Genomic DNA, 17,720 nt, shown 5'->3' with positions numbered 1-17,720 from the left:
CTGTCCCAGTAAGACTTTCCCTCCTTTAAGCCCCTTCTTTGTGGGTGCACAGAAGAACAAAACAGGAAACTCTACTTTTCATTACTGAATACATTGGACCTTCTTTCTGCTTCGTTCTTTAACATGCCCAGAACACATCTTGCCTTCCTCTCAAGTGCAAGCTGACTGACCCTTGAAGACACGTCTCTCTCCCTATTTCCCAGCTGCCCCTTGACACTGCCATGTTTCAAACTCAGAACAGGAAAGGGGTGGAAGTGGGTGCTCACCATGTGAGCCTGTAGCCTTTGACTCGCAGCTGGAAGCCAATCTGGCTAGAATGTTAGGCCCCGTTCAGTGGCTACATGACCCTTGCTTTGCAACTAAAAGGATCTTCAGCCTATCTCCCCCCAATTGGGAGTGTTCTTGGTGGTCCATCCCACAGACACCCAGATGCTACTTCTCCAGAGCCCTGAAGCTTTGGCCTCCATTTTTGCCTGCCCAAGACTGGTGTAGTACTTGGGCAGATTCCAACTCTAACTCTACTTCTGACTCAAGAACTTCTGTGCCTTAGCTTCCCCTGGGAGTTTATAGGAATTCTAGTATCGCATCACCTACCCAGAGCTTTGTTTCCTTTGTAATCCGGAGCATTTCATGAATTCAAAAATATGATGGTGAGAATGGGTCCGTAAGACTTCACCAAATTGATTTAGAGGGGTCCAGGACATTCAAAAAAGGTGAAAAGCCCCAAACCCCTCATTTCTTAGGCTTTATTTGGAAAATGCTGCAGGATAACTGAGATTTCGTTTAATAGCAAAACAGCTTGGGTAGGTCTATTTCCACCCCCAGACAAACCTTGTTCAGTGGTACCAGGACCTACATGCCAAGCTCAGCAGGATGGCAGGGCTGGATCCCATCCCTGGCCATCGACACAGGAGGATGTGATGGGATCCTAACTCTTCTCATCCTCACAACCAGACAAGAGGCTACCAAGTGTCTGGAGCCTGGGGGGAAGAGCTTCAATCTGTGATTTGAACCCAAGCTTCAGGGCAGAGGACAGATGTTCACAGTGACTGACTAGCCTTTCTTAGGAGTCCCAGAAGATGGAGCATGCATGGCGAGCCCAGTGTTGGAGGTCACCTTTTGGTGGAAAACTAAATAAAACACACTGACACACAGAGCAACACACCCATGTCACAGTCAGTGTAATCCAACATTGTGAATGCAAAAACATGTTTTCCAGACAGCAGGGAGGCATAGAGGGAAGAAAGCCTGGGAACAGAGGTTCTTCCAAGGGTGACGACTCAGACACAGAATCAGGAAATACACAGACACGGGATATTTACACCTTCCCAGCCCGTGGGGCCCTTTCTACCAGTGAGGGGTGCCTTGCCCAGCACACTGGATGCTCTTCCTGGGGGGGTTCAAACTGCCTCGAAGGCATAGAAAACTGTAAACACAGACTGACCAGCTCCTATCTGCCTGGGCTCCAGGCCCTCCTCAGGCCCATCTTTGGAGGCAGGGGCTCCTGTCCCCTGCAAGTACCTTGGGAGACTTGATCCCTTCTTGGAGGAAAGCAAGTGAGGGGACTCCTTGTCTTCATCTCCCCAAACTGACCGCATGCCTGGGGGCCACCTCCTCTCTTTTCAATGGAACAGCTGATGGAAAGGTCAGGAGCCGGAAAGACAGCCATGGGGCCCAATTCCAGGTCATTTGGCAGGAGAAAACATCCAAAGGGGTAGCGCCAGTCAGCAGGCAGTTGTGAAAGGGGATCAACGTACCAGACCCTCCCAGCCACCAGCCCCAGACCTGGGCCACTGACCAAAGTCCCTGGGGCACACAGTAAGCGCATAATATTGGTTCTCCGTTTGTTCCTCATTTGTGCAGCCCAGACCTTCATTCCCAATTTGGTGTCTAGCTAGATGTAAAATGGGGGTGGAGCATTCTCACTGTGATTGACCTTCACCTGGAGGCCCAGCGTCATGGCCATCTGCTGGATGGGGCTCCTGGGGGGGATGCAGGCCACAGATGTTGGGCCCCTCTCCATCTCCACAGAAGACCCCACTATCTGTCCTCAAGGTGAGTCACTCTTGGCATGGGACCCTGGGAGACTGGGGAGCACACAGGACAGTGGGCCACCCCTGCACCTCTCAAACTGGGCCTCAGTTTCCTCAGCTGTAAGATGATGGTCTTGAAGGACCCTTCTGAATGGAATCTGACAGGAAGGGAGAAGTCTTTCAAGAAAGAAAGCCTATTCTGCTGCCTGCTGCTATGAGGTTCTTGTTCTTGGCCGTTAGGTGTTCAGGGCCCTGGGATGGTCGGTCTGAATTCAAGCTGTGGCCCAGACTTCTCCTCAGGAAATGCTGCTCTCCTTCAGGAAGCAGCAATTAGGGTGTTTTTACTCCAAGTTCACAAAGTCTCTAAAAAAAGGGAGGCGTTCAGGAGACCCTGGGCCCCACCCCCCCACCAAGCAGGGGCTGCCTCTAGGGGTTCTCATTTCCTGGAGGACTCTGGTTCACTGGGTATCTTTTGTGGTACTTAAGGCAAGAGCTCGAAGGTGTCCTGTGGTCTCACAGAGCCCCTGGGGAAGCTTCCTGAGAGGACAGCATTTAGAGCTGGACTGACTCACACAAGGGAATGCAGATGGGATTTGAACCTAGAGCCCAACTGGGGCCTCCTCCTGGTAATGGTAGTGCTGCTCTAAAATGCTGGTGGCGTGTGCATTTCCTCCTGTATGCAGCTGGACCCTCTGCAGGACCCAAGCCCTTCCCACATGTGGCAGTCCCCAGGAATAGGGAAGAGTCCCCATTCTAGGCAGCATCTGAAACCTCCCTAGGGCCAACTCTTCGGAGAAGCAACAGGAGCTCCCAGATCTTCCCTTAGAGCTTCTTTGGACTTGGGAAGCCCCTAAACTTTTGGCACTGGGCTCAAGATGGTGGCATGCCTTTTAGCTCGACTATATACCTCGATGGGTTTCTGATGGATGTGCCCCTATAAACTGCCTTCACTCCAACCCCTAAACCAAAGTGTGGAAGTTGTCATCCCTGGGAGTGAGCTGTTTGTCATCCCTCTCACTTTACTGACACCCCATGAGGTAGGTGATTGGCCCCATTTTACAGATGGGTAAACTGAGGCACCAAGTTCAGTCATTTGCCTGTGGTGTTCCCAACACCTGCACTAAGGTCAGTTCCTGGAATCATTGGGCACATGTCACCAGCAGCCCCCACCCGGCCTGTACCCCATGCTGGCTCCCAAACTGGCAGCAATGGAGGAAGGTCAATCTGGAGATTTATTCCAGATAGATCTGGGGAATACCTGCCCCCACCAGGACAACATAATGGGGTCCATGGTCAGGGGGACCATGGGGATCTACTTTGTGTAGGGTCATGGATGACATTCAAGCCTTGGCGCTACAAGAGAAACAACAGAAATAAAAATTCACGCTTCCTCCATTGAGCTGTACTGATGTTCCCTGGCAACCCTGCCTAGGCCAACTTCACCAGTTCCCATCATGCTTCAGTGCATGGGACCATTGTAAAGTCAGAGTAAAGAGAAGTCCCTAAGTACATGGCAGGAGCCCCCCCCCCCCCCCCAGCTCTGGCCTCCAAGTCTGACCTGCAGCTCCTGGGGATCCCCACTTGGGAAGGGCTAGAAGACAGCAAACCTGGCCTTTTCAAAGGCCATCATCCCACTGGTCACGTCCCACCTCACATTCCACTCTCCAGGCCCTCATGCAGTCCTTGCCTGGAGTGGGCAGAAGTTCTCCCAATAGGTGGTGGGGATTCTTTGGCTGGAAGCAGGAGGGGACTGGCTGTCCAGGGAACTCCCTCCCACAGAGCACTTAAAGGGGCCACCCTCAACCTGGCCAGATTCTGGCCCCAGGGAGGTCTGGGCAGCAGGAGAATCCCGTATCTACTCCTCCCTTCGCAGAGCCACAAGTCACCAAAAGCAGGAGTCCAGGCCAGGCCTGGGAGGCCCTCGATGGGTTCAGCCAATTTGTTCTCATCTGGTAGAAAGTCAACTCTGTAGCCAATTGTCTGAAGCACAAGGACAACATGGCTTCTCTCACTCTCCTGGCCCTTTCTGGACCCACAGCCTTGACAGGGCATCCTGGGCACCCATGAGGAGCCAGGGGGATGGGAAGGAGAAAGAGGCACTTCAGTTTGGGTGGCTGGTGTTCTCGGAGAGGCTTCCCGGGGGCAAGCCTGGGCAGGCAGGGGCAGATGCTGGACTCCGGACTCCAGGTGGTGGCGGTGGTGATGGCGATGGGTGTCACAGAGAACCACAGCAGACAGGCACTTGCACTTGGCAGCAGCACCGACCCAGGGCAGTGCTGGCTCTCCAGGGCTCGCTGCTACGTCATCAGGATGGGTTTCTGCCGAACTTCCAGGATGTCTGCAGGAACATGGCAGGGAAGAGGGAGTAGGGGAAAGAGGAAAGAGGAAGGGGAGGGAAAGGGAAGAGAAGATGGGGAAAAGGTGATGTGAAGGAGAAAAAGAGGATAAAGTTGAGATAAAGTAGAAAAGGAAATGAAAAGAAAAAGGAAGAGGAGGGAGAAATGACGTGAAATGAAGGAGGAGGAGGAAAGTGAAGAAGGGAAGCAGAAATGAAATAAAAGGGGAAGAGTGAATTAATGGGAAAATAGGGAGAAACAGAAAGGTGAGCATAGGAAAAAGTGAGATGAGGGAAAGCAGAAATGAAAGATAGGAAAGGAAGAGAAGCAAGAGAGAGGAGGAAGAAAAGAGGGAAGGAAGAGATGAAGAAAAGGCCAGAGGAGGAGCCCGAGAACAAGACAAAGGAGAGGGAATGGGGAAAGGAATGGAGAGGAGAGATCCAAGGGGGAACAAAATTAGAAAGTAAGTGAAGGGGAATAAAGGGAGGAGCAAGAGGAAGGGAGGAGGGAAGAAGGGAACAAATGAGTGAATAGAAGCATCCCTCTAATATCCTATAGCATCTTGAAGGAAGTTCACAGGTTCAGCAAACCCAATTTTCTGTCAGTATTCCTGGGGGCTGTTCCCAGTCCTCTCCCACCCTCCAGGTACCCCATACCACACTTGGCCCCTCTTTGGCCACCCCTCGATAACCCCCTGCCCCAGACCTGACTGGTCCTCCTTTCCCTTGGAGCTTGACTCTTTAAGGGCTGATCAGCTCTGTCCTGATGACTTCAAAGCCTTATGTCCATTGTTGTCCTGGCTCTCTTCCTGCCTCTAATCTCATCCTTCTCCAATCTGACTTCCACCCAACTGGCAGTCACCGCCTCCAACCACTGCTCAGTTCCCCTGACTCTCCTCATCCAGAGTCTTCAATGGATCCCCACTGTGTGCAACAGGAGGAAATTTAAGGCTGCTCAGGCCACTCCAGGGTCCCCTCTGCCGGGCCCCAAAGACATTCTCTCTTCACGCCCAGGAAGAAGCATGGCAGCCACCGGGCCCTGCCTCTTTTGCTTCTTAAGATGCTTCCCAATGGCAGCTCAGCCAGTCCTAGCTTGTGTGACCAGGCAAGTGGCTGGTCCTCTCTGAGGCTGTTGCCCGCTCAGAAGGAAAACAGACATCCTGGGTTCCTGCCTCTAACCACTAGCTGTCAGGGACCTCCTGGAGTCCAGGCCCCTCCTCTTACAGATGAGGAAATGGCTCGCCTTGTCTCCGGCCATGCTGTATGTGAATGAGGTGGGATTCAAACTCAGATCTTTGCCTCCAAATCCAGGGCTCTTTCTACCATATTCCTCAGACTGATTCTCCAGAGCACCTGGCCAGTCCCTTATCCACGGGATTGCCCTTCAGCTATTCAGAGTCCCCCACTCTTCTAGGCAGCCTCGGGCCCTTGGCCATCTCAGCCACTTTTCTCCGGGATCCACAGTATATCTGTCTCCTTCCACTGCGGTTGCCAGCTGTGAACCACTGCCCAGGGGTGTGCTGGCCCTACGCCCTCTCCATTAGCCCCTGCTGCCTCGGTTCTCATTTGTGCAAAAGCGGGCCCTGTGGAGCCCGGGCGCTCCACTCAACTTCCTTCCACGCCCCTTCAGACATGCACCCTCAGGCCACAGGAATGCTGCACCTCATCTTGGTCCAATCGGGGAGGTAGTTATTGTTCTTGGGTGACTCCGAAGGAGCCGTTCCCCTGCCAGCATCTCAGTATCCTCCCCTCATCTGCTACACTAGTACGTACAGGGGCACATGCGAGAGGAAGCAGTGTAGACGGGATGTGAGGCCTGAGCCCGGGGGGGGGGAGGGGGGTAGGACAGGGAATGGGAGCAGTGAGCAAGTGAGCAAGCAAGCGAGGCTACCTGTTAAAATCCGATGCAGGGGCAGCGTGACGTAGGTTAAGTGTGCATAGAGGAGGAAGTTCCCGTCGGCCCGGTTCAGCTTGAGCCACGAGCCAACCAGGGAGCGGCCCGTCCCGGACAGAGACCTCGACCGCAGGTTGGTGGCATTGTGAAGGTCTGCCAAAGAGAGAGATAGGCAGACAGGGAGAGAGACAGGAGGAGGGAGAGGGACAGGGAGACGGAGAGGAAGAGAGATAATGAGACAGAGACACAGAGAGACAGAGACAGAGAGAATGAGAGACAGAGACGGAGAGAGAGAGAGAGAGAGAGAGAGAGCAGGTCAGGCAGGGCCGCCGCCGGGGGTGGGGGGGGGGGGGGAATGCCTTCATGGCCTCATGGCCCTGCTAGGAAAGTGGAGGCAGGAGGAGGCCCGAGCCAGGCTCCTCTCTTACTCCTTGTGAGCCCTCCCTCACCCTCGCTGTCGTCGTCCCGGAAGAACTCTTCGCTGTCGTTGGCCGAGTGGGACTTCTTCATCTCTGCGATGCGGTTCCGGGGCACCTTGCGCTTGAGGGAGGGGGAGAAGAAGGACGGCCGGTTGTTGCGCTCGGGGGTCGGAGGAGTGCTGAAGGACGTCACCTGGGGAAAGAGCAGGTTGCATGGCTCAAGCTTGGGCCGGGAAAGGCTGCCCCGTGCCCGGCTCGCCCCCAGGATTCTTCCTGAAGCAGGCAGACAGCATGCGATTCAGAGGCGAAGAGCAGTCCCTGCCCGGGGCCTGGGCGCCATCTCACAGGCTGCACGGCTCCCCCGGAACACACACACGTGTGCTTGGGTGTGCCATGCGTCACGTGACAGACGCCCCTACACAGACTGTGTGCATGAACACATGTGTGTCCACCTGCCCCACACGTGCACCGGCATTCCGGCACAAGCGGCCCCACTGCCTCGGAAGCACCTCAGGGCAACCCTGGACAGGCTCAGAGCAGAGCCTGTCCCAGATGAGCCTTGCCCGTGCCTCACCCCCGTCCCCAGGTCTTGGGCCGACACTGCACTGCCAATCTGTGGTGCTGCCCCGTCCCAGCAGCCTCCCCATCCGGCGCCCTGTGCTCGGGCTCCTCCTCCAGGAAGCCCCCCGGCCTCCTTACTCTCTCATGCATGGGGGAGGCTGGATTGGAGTCCTCCTCGGTTCCGTACGGGGACGTGTCGCCAGTGGAGACACGGCTGACCGCCATCTCCGCATGCCCCTTTCCCTGCGGCCCCTTCATTCGCACAAACTCCATGTTGTTGTACTTGTAGAAGCCAAAGGACATGCGCTGGGCCATCTTGGCTGCCACACTCACCTGCCGGACACCAGAGCATCACCCACCGGCCAGCCCTCCCCGCATGGACGGCCTTCCCAAGAGGAGACGTTCCACTCCAAATCAAGCAGTAAGTCATGGGTAAGAAAGGGAAGGCCAGGGCCGGGAGGGGACCTAGAGCAGGGGTGTCAGGGCCGGGAGGGGACCTAGAACAGGGGTGTCAGGGCCGGGAGGGGACCTAGAACAGGGGTGTCAGGGCCGGGAGGGGACCTAGAACAGGGGTGTCAGGGCCGGGAGGGGACCTAGAACAGGGGTGTCAGGGCCGGGAGGGGACCTAGAATGGGAGTGTCAGGGCCGGGAGGGGACCTAGAACAGGGGTGTCAGGGCCAGGAGGGGACTTAGAACAGGGGTGTCAGGGCCGGGAGGGGACTTAGAATGGGAGTGTCAGGGCCGGGAGGGGACCTAGAACAGGGGTGTCAGGGCCAGGAGGGGACTTAGAACAGGGGTGTCAGGGCCGGGAGGGGACTTAGAATGGGAGTGTCAGGGCCGGGAGGGGACCTAGAACAGGGGTGTCAGGGCCGGGAGGGGACCTAGAACAGGGGTGTCAGGGCCGGGAGGGGACCTAGAACAGGGGTGTCAGGGCCGGGAGGGGACCTAGAACAGGGGTGTCAGGGCCGGGAGGGGACTTAGAACAGGGGTGTCAGGGCCGGGAGGGGACTTAGAATGGGAGTGTCAGGGCCGGGAGGGGACCTAGAACAGGGGTGTCAGGGCCGGGAGGGGACCTAGAACAGGGGTGTCAGGGCCGGGAGGGGACCTAGAACAGGGGTGTCAGGGCCGGGAGGGGACCTAGAACAGGGGTGTCAGGGCCGGGAGGGGACCTAGAACAGGGGTGTCAGGGCTGGGAGGGGACCTAGAACAGGGGTGTTGCAGCCTGGGAGGCCCTTCAGCTGAGCCCCTCTGGCTGTGCCACCGCCTCTACTGTCTCCCATCCCTGACCCCCTTTCCCCAAAGGCCTTACCCGGTTGTCGTAGACCTTTTTGAGGGCCTCGTATCGGATGGAGCCCTGGAAGATGACGCCCTGGAAGGTGTCGCTCTTGTCACTGGCCACGAGCTCCACGCAGACCATCTCGCCTTCCCCCACAGTCATGTCACAGAAGACCTGCGGGGCAGCGAGGAATGAGGGCCAGGGGAGGCACCGGAGGCCGCTGCATCCCCGTCCCCGGAACCCAGCTGACCTCCTGTACTCAGGTTGTGTGTCTCGGAAAGGGGGACGGCCGCCCCTTGTGACTGACAGGTGCTATGAAAGGCCTTTCCCACACACATGCATGCCCGGGCCACTCTCAGCACAGGGTTCCTGAACATCCCACTTACAAATGGGCAAATTGAGACCAGAAGAAATAACTTTCACTGGTCTCAGACCGTGGCAGAGGGGATAGCTATACCGACAGAGACTGTGGACCAAGAGCAGAAGGGACCCCCTCCTCGTACAGAGAGGGAAACTGAGGCTGACAGGGCTCAGGGCACTCTCCCCAAACACCTCCTCTGCTCTCTAAGTGGCTCACAGTCCATGCATTTATGAAGCACCAGCCGTGTGCAGAGCTTCAATGAGATGCCTCCTTGCCCAGCAGGGGCTTCCGGTCACCTCCCCAAGCTGGCAGGGCCACTCACCTCCTCAAAGTTGTCAATCATGAAGAAGATGTTCGGGTAGCTGATCTTGGACTCCTCCCCCTTGCTGTCCATTGGGTGTTTGCTAGGAGACGCAAACACTCGCTGAAAGACATTTTCAACAGGCTGAGTGAGGAACATCCAGAACCCACCCACCTGCCAGGGCCCACCCACCAGGACCTGCCTTGTCCAGGCCCCCAGGGAGCAGCAATGTCAAAGCCAAAATGGCATTTGTATGGAGTAAGGAGAAAGGGGGGACAAGGAGGAGGAAAAATGAGAGGAAGAGAAGAGGCGGGGAGAAAAGAAGAGAAGAAGGAGGGGAGAAAAGAAGAAGAGAAGAATGAGGGGAGAAAAGAAGAGAAGAAGGAGAGAAAAGATAAGGAGGGGAGAAAAGAGGAAGAGGAGGGGAGAAAAGAAGAAAAGGAGAGAAAAGAAGAGAAGGAGAGGAGAAAAGAGAAAGAAAAGGAGGGGAGAAAAGAAGAGAAGGAGGGGAAAAAAGAAGAGGGAAAGAGGAAAAAGAAGAGGGAAGGGGAAAGAGGAAGAGAGGGTGGGGGACAAGAAGAAGGGGGGAAGGAGAAGATCCCCAGAAGGACACGAGATCCTGGAAGTATCTCATTTCTTGCCGTTATTTCCAATGTATGTCTGCAAATACTTTAGGAAAGCAGTTTGTATTCAAGGGGGGGGCTTACATTTGGGCCAATTCAAAAGACCCTCTTCCCAAAGAGAGAAAGAAAACTAGTCTAAAGCCAAATCAAGTGGTTTTGGATTATCTGGGGTCTCCACTGCCTTCAATTGGACCCTGGAAAGCAAGAGAGCAATCCTGGCCACAGCCAAACTCGGAGCTGATAGGCTCTGGTCCCTCGTAAGCAGCCCTGAGCGCTGTGCCCAGGACCCTCCCTGGGAACCTCACCTGGGATTTCTTCTTGTGGATGTGAATGTCGCCTCCATCGGAGCGAGTGCACACGGCACACGTCACCATGTAGTCCAGCTAGAAGTTGAGGGGGAGGGGCAGGGCACCATCAGCGAACCCGCCCTCAGGCCTATCACCCTCAGCCTTCCCCGAGGGGCCTCCCCCATGCCTCCCCCTCCCCTACGTGGTACGCTCATGGGTGCTCGAACCTTCTGCAGAATGAGATTCAGGCAAACGCTCTCCTCCCAGTCAATGTCGGGTTCTCCAAGGCCAGGCAGCTTCTTGGAGTCCCGTCGGTAAACCTCTACATCTACCTGCTGGGTGGAAGCCAGAGGTCCCGTGAGCCCCCTGGCCCATTCCCTCAGGACCCCGCTCCCTCCCATCGGCCTCCACCCTAAGGAAAAACCTCCCAGAAGGCTCATCCTCAGTGGGAGGGCTCTGGGGCCGGGGGGATTCAGGATCAAGGCAGAGGATCAAGGCCCGCCATGATGAGACTCCCTCCTTGCATGAGCTTTCTCCCATCAACAAGGGGGCAAAGTGCCTGGGAACATACAGGAAGAACTCCAGAAATGTGCCCCAACCGTCTAGCAGAGCAGCGGGCCCTTCAGGGAGCCCCAGCCCACCCAGGACTTGAAGGGAAGCCTGAGACAGGCCTCAACCCTGGGGGGCTGCACCTGCCCCCTACAGTAGGGCAGTCTGGAGTGGAGAAAAGGAAGTGGGAAGGGCAGGGAGAAACAAAAGCCAGGGGGTCCCTCTTGGGAAATGGCCTGAATGCCCATAAAATGGAGACTTCTGCCCTTTCTCTCTGAAGGTCCTGCAGCAGCTGTCCCCCATGGCTGGGACCAAGGGCACCCAGATGATCGCACCCAGAAGGCAAAGGACAAGTCCAACAGCCCCATTAAAAGGGATGGGCATACCGGCTGACAGCATCCCAGCTTGGCCCCAAAGAGAGGCAGCCAGGGGTTCTTTTATTTAGCTTTAATTCTTTATTTTGGGGTGGGGAGAAGGGGGGAGGGAAGAGAGTTCAAAATGAAGACAATATTTCAGACAAGATATTCTGTAGTTTTTCTAAAAATAGAGTTTAAATCCTCCATCTTGTCCTCAATGCCAAACGCTCCATCTCTCCCCACCCCCAGACCCTCCTTTCCATAGGAGCCCCAAGAATGTTCCTAGTCACCAGCTGCCAGCAGGGGGCCGTGCCATTCACCAGGTCCCTGATGGAAGAGACCCCAGTCTCTTCTCCAGTGGGAGAAGAGAGCTCAGAGCCACCGAGGCTGGCACCTCCTTCACAGGCTCTGGGGCGGGCATCCACTCAGGGCCCCTGGGACGGCGTCTGCTCCCATTCCCTTGCTTGGGGGCCAAGGAGGAAGTGTGGGGAGAGCCCCAGGCCTCGAGGGCCTGGTGGGGCCACATCTCAGGAGGGGAGGCAGCAGCAGACTCATCGAGGGCAGGGGCTGACTTTTTCCTCTTGGGGTATCTCCAGCACTCAGTTCGGTGCCCAACGGGACAAAGGCTCCCAGAACGAGGCCGGGGGAGGGCAGAAAGACAACGTTAAGCCCCGGGTAGAACTGAGCTGCCCAGGGTGGGTCCCGAGGACTTGAAGGGCCTCCTGCAAGCAGGGATAGGAAAGGGCTCCCACAGGCACTGCCCGCCCAGGTTCCCGAGAGGTGATGGGCAGAGCTAGCGGGTGGAGAAAATGGCTTCTAAAGGCGAGACCCAACTCTTGTGGCTGCAGATTGGAAGCTGAGGGAGCCCCCCATCAGCGGTGGTGAGCTTCACTCCTCAGAGTGGCATGTGGGGCGGTAGGCCAGGCAGCTCTCTACCTCTCTCCCGCATGTCCCTCTCTACTACTACCGCTACTTGGAGGTAATAAAATGACTAGCAGCTTCATCCTTTAACTTTAATGATTGCACGCCTCCAAAATTAGCCTCTCGATCTCGGCGCCATCACATAGGAACGCAAAGACTTCTGGGGACCTCAGTGTTTCTCAGGGCTGGACCAGATGGCCTCTGACAGCTTTAACATTCTGTGGCCCCCATTTTATAGGTGAAAACACTGAGGCTGAGTGGCCACAAGCAGACCCCAGGAAGGGTTTGATGGGAGGGGAGGGAATCATTATCTCCCAGGGATTTGTTTTCATTTCAGAGATTCATTTTTTATTTGGGAGATCAGAAGTCTTGGGTTAAAAATTCTCTCTCTGACTCTAATTCAAATCAAAAAGCATCCACCAAGGGGACACTCTGTGCCCAGGCTGTGGCAGCATCCACAAAGACAAAAACCAATCCCTGCCTTCGAGGAGCTTCCAGGCTCCTCTGCTAAGGCTACACAAGATCCTTTCAAGAAGGAGCAGATCCTCAAAGCTGAGAGAAGGTAGGGCAGAGCAGAGGTGGGGAGGAGACAATTCCAGGCCTGGGAGAGGAAGAGCTAGCCAAGCTTGTGCCTGGAATGAGAACAAGGGAAGGGGCCCAAGCAGAAATGGGTAACTGCCCAGGAAGGGAGGAGCTCAGGGGGACTGTGGAACGTGGCTGGGCTTTATCCTGAAAGGGAGACCTGTTGGCTGGAGGAAGGATGGAGAGGGAAGAAGCCGCAAGCAGGGAGACGGTCACTGCAGAAGTGGATGAGAGCTTCTAGGAAGAAATGGTGGGTACAGGGACGCGGTAGAGATCAGGCCATGTGCTGGGGTCGGGGCTCTGAAGGGAAATGGGGAAGAGTCCAGGCAGAGAACTGGGTGCCCCATTACAGACCCAGATGGGAGCCAGAGCTGGGAAGGCCATTCAGGAAGCAAAGAGCGATGGAGTGAGTAGATGGGGCCTCCCTGGGTGGAGCCTGCTCCCTCCCCTGTAAAACGCAGCCAACGTGGCAGGCAACAAAAGGCCAGTCTCTGCCTGGCGGGTCTGGGATGCAGCGACTGCATGGAGGGGCTAGGTCCGCTGGGGAGGGACCCCCAGTAGCCACTCACCTTCTTGCCCTCGTCACTGGGGCTGTCACTACTCGCCACGTAGGAGAGCTTCCGGCGCACGTAGAAGAGCATGTCATCCTGCCTCGGAGCCCATTTCTCCATGAAGTACGTGGAGAACATCCAGGTCCAGAAGACAATGCGGTCATCTTTGAAGCACCCTGGGGAGGAGAGAGAGGGAGAAGGGAGGCTGAGGCTGGGACGAGGCGGGGAGACAGCAGCGGGGGACCAGAGAACGAGGCTTGCACGTGCTGTGACAGGAGAGGGAAGAACCATCCTGCCAGTCAAGGGCCTGAGGGAGAAGAAGATAGGGCAAAAACCCTTTCCCACTCTGGGCTGCGATCTCCTCCTCTGTAAAACTAACGAAGCAGGCTAAGATCAAGATGTCCTTAGAGCCTGGCACAGATCTCCCATCTCAGAAACCCCAGTAGTCTCAAACACAAGCAGTGGCTCGGAGTTAGGAAGGCCTGAGTTCAAATCCCACTTGAGACATCCTGGCTATGTGACTTTAGACAAGTCAGCTAATTAAGTCAACTAATTCCTTGTGCCCCGGGTGGCCTTCTATGGCTACGAGTTACAAATTGTCCTTAGGGCACCTGCCAAGAGTTTCCTCAATGGGAGTTTGGATTAATCTTTTCTGGGTTTTTTAAAAACAGGATCAAGGAAGAAAGAGGGAAAGAATCAGGAGAGAACAAAGAGGATAGCATGGAGAAAGGCAAGAGATTCAGGGTAGGAAGGAAGGTTCAGGAAAAGGAGAGCAGAAGGAGACTTGGGGAAAAGGAAAACAGCGGAGACATCACGAGGACAGGAAAGGACCCACCACCATTTTGGGGGGCAGCGATAGCTAGAGAAGAGCAGCTTCCGTTGGGTCTGGACTGAGACCCAGTTCTGAATCCCCTCCCCCACAAGGCCAGGCCAGCATGAAGCACTCTGAAGGCTTCCCGAGAGGCAGCTGGAGGAGCCTTTCCGTGGGGAGGGCAGAGTTGAACCCCATCAGGAGCAGAGGGGTCTGGCCCAAAGCTGTTACATCCTTTAACTGACCCCCATCCCAAGAACTGGACTAAACAAAGACAAAGAAAACCCTCGTGAACACAATCAAACTGGGGCAGAGGCCCATGACCACCTCTTTCCAAATCTGATCACCAACCACAAGCTTCTGGGACAGAAAATGATCCTTCCCTTGACTAAGCTCCTTGCTGCCATTCACATGACCTCGACAGAGCCTCACAAGCCCTGGAGGAGAGATGGGATGTAGGGATGATTGTCCCCATTGTACAGATGAGAGGAAGGGTGAACAGACTGTCCTCATCCCTTGGGAGCATGCCTCTTCACATGAAAAAGATCTGGAAGTCTCAATGGACTGCAAGTTCATTAAAACTCCCCAAGTCAAAGTCCTCCCCAAATCCTCAGGGTGGACCTAAAGCATCATGGGAGGCCTCAGAGGTTTCCCTTCACTGGCCACCCTCAGGGGGAAGCTGGGAGATGCTGCCCTACAGATTCTGAAGGAACTCTGTGAAGGCTCCAGGCTTCCCTCTCTCCCCATAGCTGCCAAACCAAGGTCTGATCATGTCCCTCCCTGGCTCCATAAACAGTGGGGGCTCCCTCTTGCCTCTAGGGACCAATTCAAGTCCCTGAGGCTGGCATTTGAAAGCCCTGACAAGCACAAGCACCGCGCAGTGCTCTGGGACTCATTCCTTCCATCCCACATTGTGGTGAAGCTGCCAAACTACCCATCCACTGCCCCCCCCCAATTTGGCATTGCATCTGTTCTCAGCCTGGCCTGGAATGCCCTCCCTCTGGGCTCCATTGCCCCTGCTCCTCCTCCTCCATCTTCCCTCCTCCCCCTCCTCCTCCTCCTCTTCGCCCTCTCTTCCTTTCAGATTCGGCCCACCTGATGCTGCTGCTGAGGGGCTACTCTGTAAGTCTCCCATCTCTCAGCGTCTCCTCAGTGACTGTGCCCTGGGGGTATTCTCCGCTGGCAGGAAGGAAGGGCTGCCTCCCTGGCACAGAAGGAGGTGCCATCCTGGCCTCGACATCCTCGAGGCCTAGCCCAGGGCCTGGTACACCTGCATGATGGCAGATCCATTTCTGGACCAGAACATGAGGGGCCCCTGAATAAAAGCAGGAGCAAAGGAACTCTCGGCCCTGCCAGGGGTGGGGGGGTCTCCATGATAGACCCAAGGGCCACAGAGACTTGGGCCCACAACTGGCTGAGGGGGGAGGGAACACATGGGGCCGGGGCAGATGGGGGGAGCCTGGGGACAGTCACAAAGCAAGGGCCCCCCACAAAGATGGCACTTGTTCCACCGTCCTCTTGAGACACACCCCTGTCCTGAGTTCCCTGATCGAAGGCCCCTTCCAACCCTGGCATTATTGGTCCTAGGCCCCTCCCAGCTCGGACATTCTCTGATTTCTCCCCCAAACAGGCCCAAGCATTCAAGCCTCCCTCATTTTTCAGCCCTCGTCAGTCATCTCCCACATTCTCCCAGTTTTCCCATCGGCTCTTCTTGGGGTTTCTCACAAGCCAAGGCACACACTTTTTTCCTTTCCTTCCCTCTAGTCCCAGCCCAGTGAGATCTTACAGCTCAGTGCCCAGTTAGGGCTGATAAAGGCAGCTGTGACATAGTGGTCAGAGCCCTGGGCTGGAGGCAAGAAGAGCTGCGTAAAGACCCAGCCTCCCATCCTCCTTAGCTGGGTGATCTTGGGCAAGTCACTCTGGCCTTTCTTCACTCGACAAAAGAACCCCCTGGATACCCTGGAGAAGGAAATAATAGCCAGCCAAACTCCATGGTGGTCCAACAAGAGCAGCAGATGAGGAAGAAGGCGGACATCAGGGAACCCAGGGGCTATCCTGTCTCTCACTTTACCAAGGCTCAGAGCTGGAAAGGATCCACCTGGGGTCCCACAGGAAGTGACTCTTAATGGACCCTTCTTAGGGTTCATGACTTCGGTGTTTCTGTGACTCTTGAGAACCCCAAGTTCATTCTTTGGTGGATCAGGGATCCCAAGATCTGGTCCTCGACACCCATGCAGCTCCCTGGAGGATTCTGTCCCCTTCCTCTCAAACCACCCATTTATTTACAAAGGCTCTCGTCTGCGCTGCACAGGATCACTCATGGCCTCTCCCAACTCCTCTTCTCTTCTGGGCTTACATGCCCAGATCTTGACAATAAACATCTCTGGCAGCATTTCTCTCTGGGAGCCCACAGGCTGCGGCCGCCACAGACCCTCCCTCACCTCGAATTTCCCTTTCCCTTCAGGAGGCTCCCGGACCGTGTCCAGCTGCACAGTTCTGCCAGGAGACAACAGGGGTAAAATGCCTGAGCTTGCCGATCCCGGAAAGCCCAGTTCACTCTGGCCCAGTCCAGGCTCTGCCCCGGGCTACGTCACACAGACTTGGTGACTTCCTGAGGGATGGTCGCAGGCTTTCTGCTGAAAACTTGGTTTCTGAGCTGCCTTCATAAGTCTCTCCCGAAGAACAGAAGCTCCCCGAGGGTGAAAGGCCCGGGCTTGGCAGAGGGCCTGGCACACACTCACAGGCCCAAGGGCAGGGCCGTCTGTGGAACGGCTCCTTCTCGCTCAGAAAGCCTGGGAGACCCTGGCGCTGGGCAAACATCCTCGGGAGGGTGTCAGGCAGGTGGCATGAGGCCTCCATGATGGCCTCACTCTCCCACACTGAATCTTACTTCCCATCCAGATTCCCTGAGAATTCTGCCAGCCCTGGAAGACTTTGGGCTGAACTCAAACCCGGAAGTGGAGTTGGATTTTCTCTTTCCTGGTTCAAGTCACAGCCTGGAACAAGACCGAGCTCCAAGGACACCACCACAAAAACATGGGGAACCCCCCTTGGAGAGAGAGATGCTCAGCTTATGTAGGTCTAGTGGCTGACGAATTGCATCAATTAAGTGGTCTGAATAAGTCAGCAGCTAGACATGGGAAGTGGGCCTCCTGGGAGCAAGGAGCAGCCCTGCCAACAGTCCTAGGGAAGACGCCTCAACATCCCCGTGCACTCTCCGCTTTTCTCCAGGCTGACAGAGAAGTGACCCTTCCCCTTCGCCAAGGACAGCCTGGACTCCTCCAACGGCTTCTTCTACCTATTGGCTCTTTCCCTGCTGCCTTCAAATAGGTCCATGTTTTACCTGTGGTTAAAAAGCCTCCACTAGACCCAACCACCCTTCTAGGCAGTTTTCCTACGTTTCTCCATCAAATTTCTCCCAGAAAAACCTGTGGAAGCCTCCAGCCAGCTGTGGCCACATGGACACATGCTCAGTCAACTCCAGGGGCTTCATATTCCCCCAAGAACCAACCGCAAACTCCTCTGTTAAGCCTTAAAAGCCCTTTAAACTCGGCTCCAGTTTCTTTTCTCAGCAGACTCAGTAAAAGCCAGCTAAACTGGTCTCCTCCATGTCTCTGCACTTGCCCTGCCCCACCCCCAGAATGTGTGCAGGTGCCACCTTCTCCATTAACACCCCCCATGCCACCCCCTCCTAGACACGCCCTGCTCTCCAGTCAAGTTGCTCCCCATCACTTGGGTCCCAGCTCACATGATTCTCTCCAGCCAAACTAGGGACAATACAAATGGTGGAAGGAGCCCTGGGTTTGGCATCAGCTGTTCTGGGTTCAAATCCCAGCTCTGCTGCTTGATGCCTTGGTTAC

At 55.7% G+C, this 17,720-nt stretch overlaps 1 protein-coding gene across 4 annotated transcripts in view; it reads right to left on the bottom strand.

Annotated features, from left to right (window-relative positions):
• Positions 1 to 1,164: 1,164 nt before the first annotated feature.
• KIAA0930 (KIAA0930 ortholog) overlaps positions 1,165 to 17,720 on the bottom strand; it is a 39,448-nt gene continuing 22,892 nt past the window's right edge. Inside the window, exons 2-10 of one of the 4 annotated variants that reach the window (XM_056797634.1) lie at positions 13,068 to 13,225; positions 10,318 to 10,425; positions 10,109 to 10,186; positions 9,202 to 9,303; positions 8,552 to 8,692; positions 7,381 to 7,575; positions 6,712 to 6,874; positions 6,260 to 6,415; positions 1,165 to 4,371 (exon numbers count right to left, since the gene is read on the bottom strand). In XM_056797634.1, coding sequence (XP_056653612.1) covers positions 4,331 to 4,371; positions 6,260 to 6,415; positions 6,712 to 6,874; positions 7,381 to 7,575; positions 8,552 to 8,692; positions 9,202 to 9,303; positions 10,109 to 10,186; positions 10,318 to 10,425; positions 13,068 to 13,225 — 1,142 coding nt within the window. In that variant the 3' untranslated portion in view covers positions 1,165 to 4,330. The remainder of the gene's footprint in view (positions 4,372 to 6,259; positions 6,416 to 6,711; positions 6,875 to 7,380; positions 7,576 to 8,551; positions 8,693 to 9,201; positions 9,304 to 10,108; positions 10,187 to 10,317; positions 10,426 to 13,067; positions 13,226 to 17,720) is intronic. The other 3 variants (XM_056797631.1, XM_056797633.1, XM_056797632.1) reach the window with 3 other exon arrangements.

The sequence above is a fragment of the Monodelphis domestica genome, chromosome 5, assembly GCF_027887165.1.
Source record: "Monodelphis domestica isolate mMonDom1 chromosome 5, mMonDom1.pri, whole genome shotgun sequence".
Lineage (NCBI taxonomy): Eukaryota > Metazoa > Chordata > Mammalia > Didelphimorphia > Didelphidae > Monodelphis > Monodelphis domestica.
Note: the sequence above shows the minus strand (reverse complement) of the source record. Positions and strands in the feature narration are given on the sequence as shown.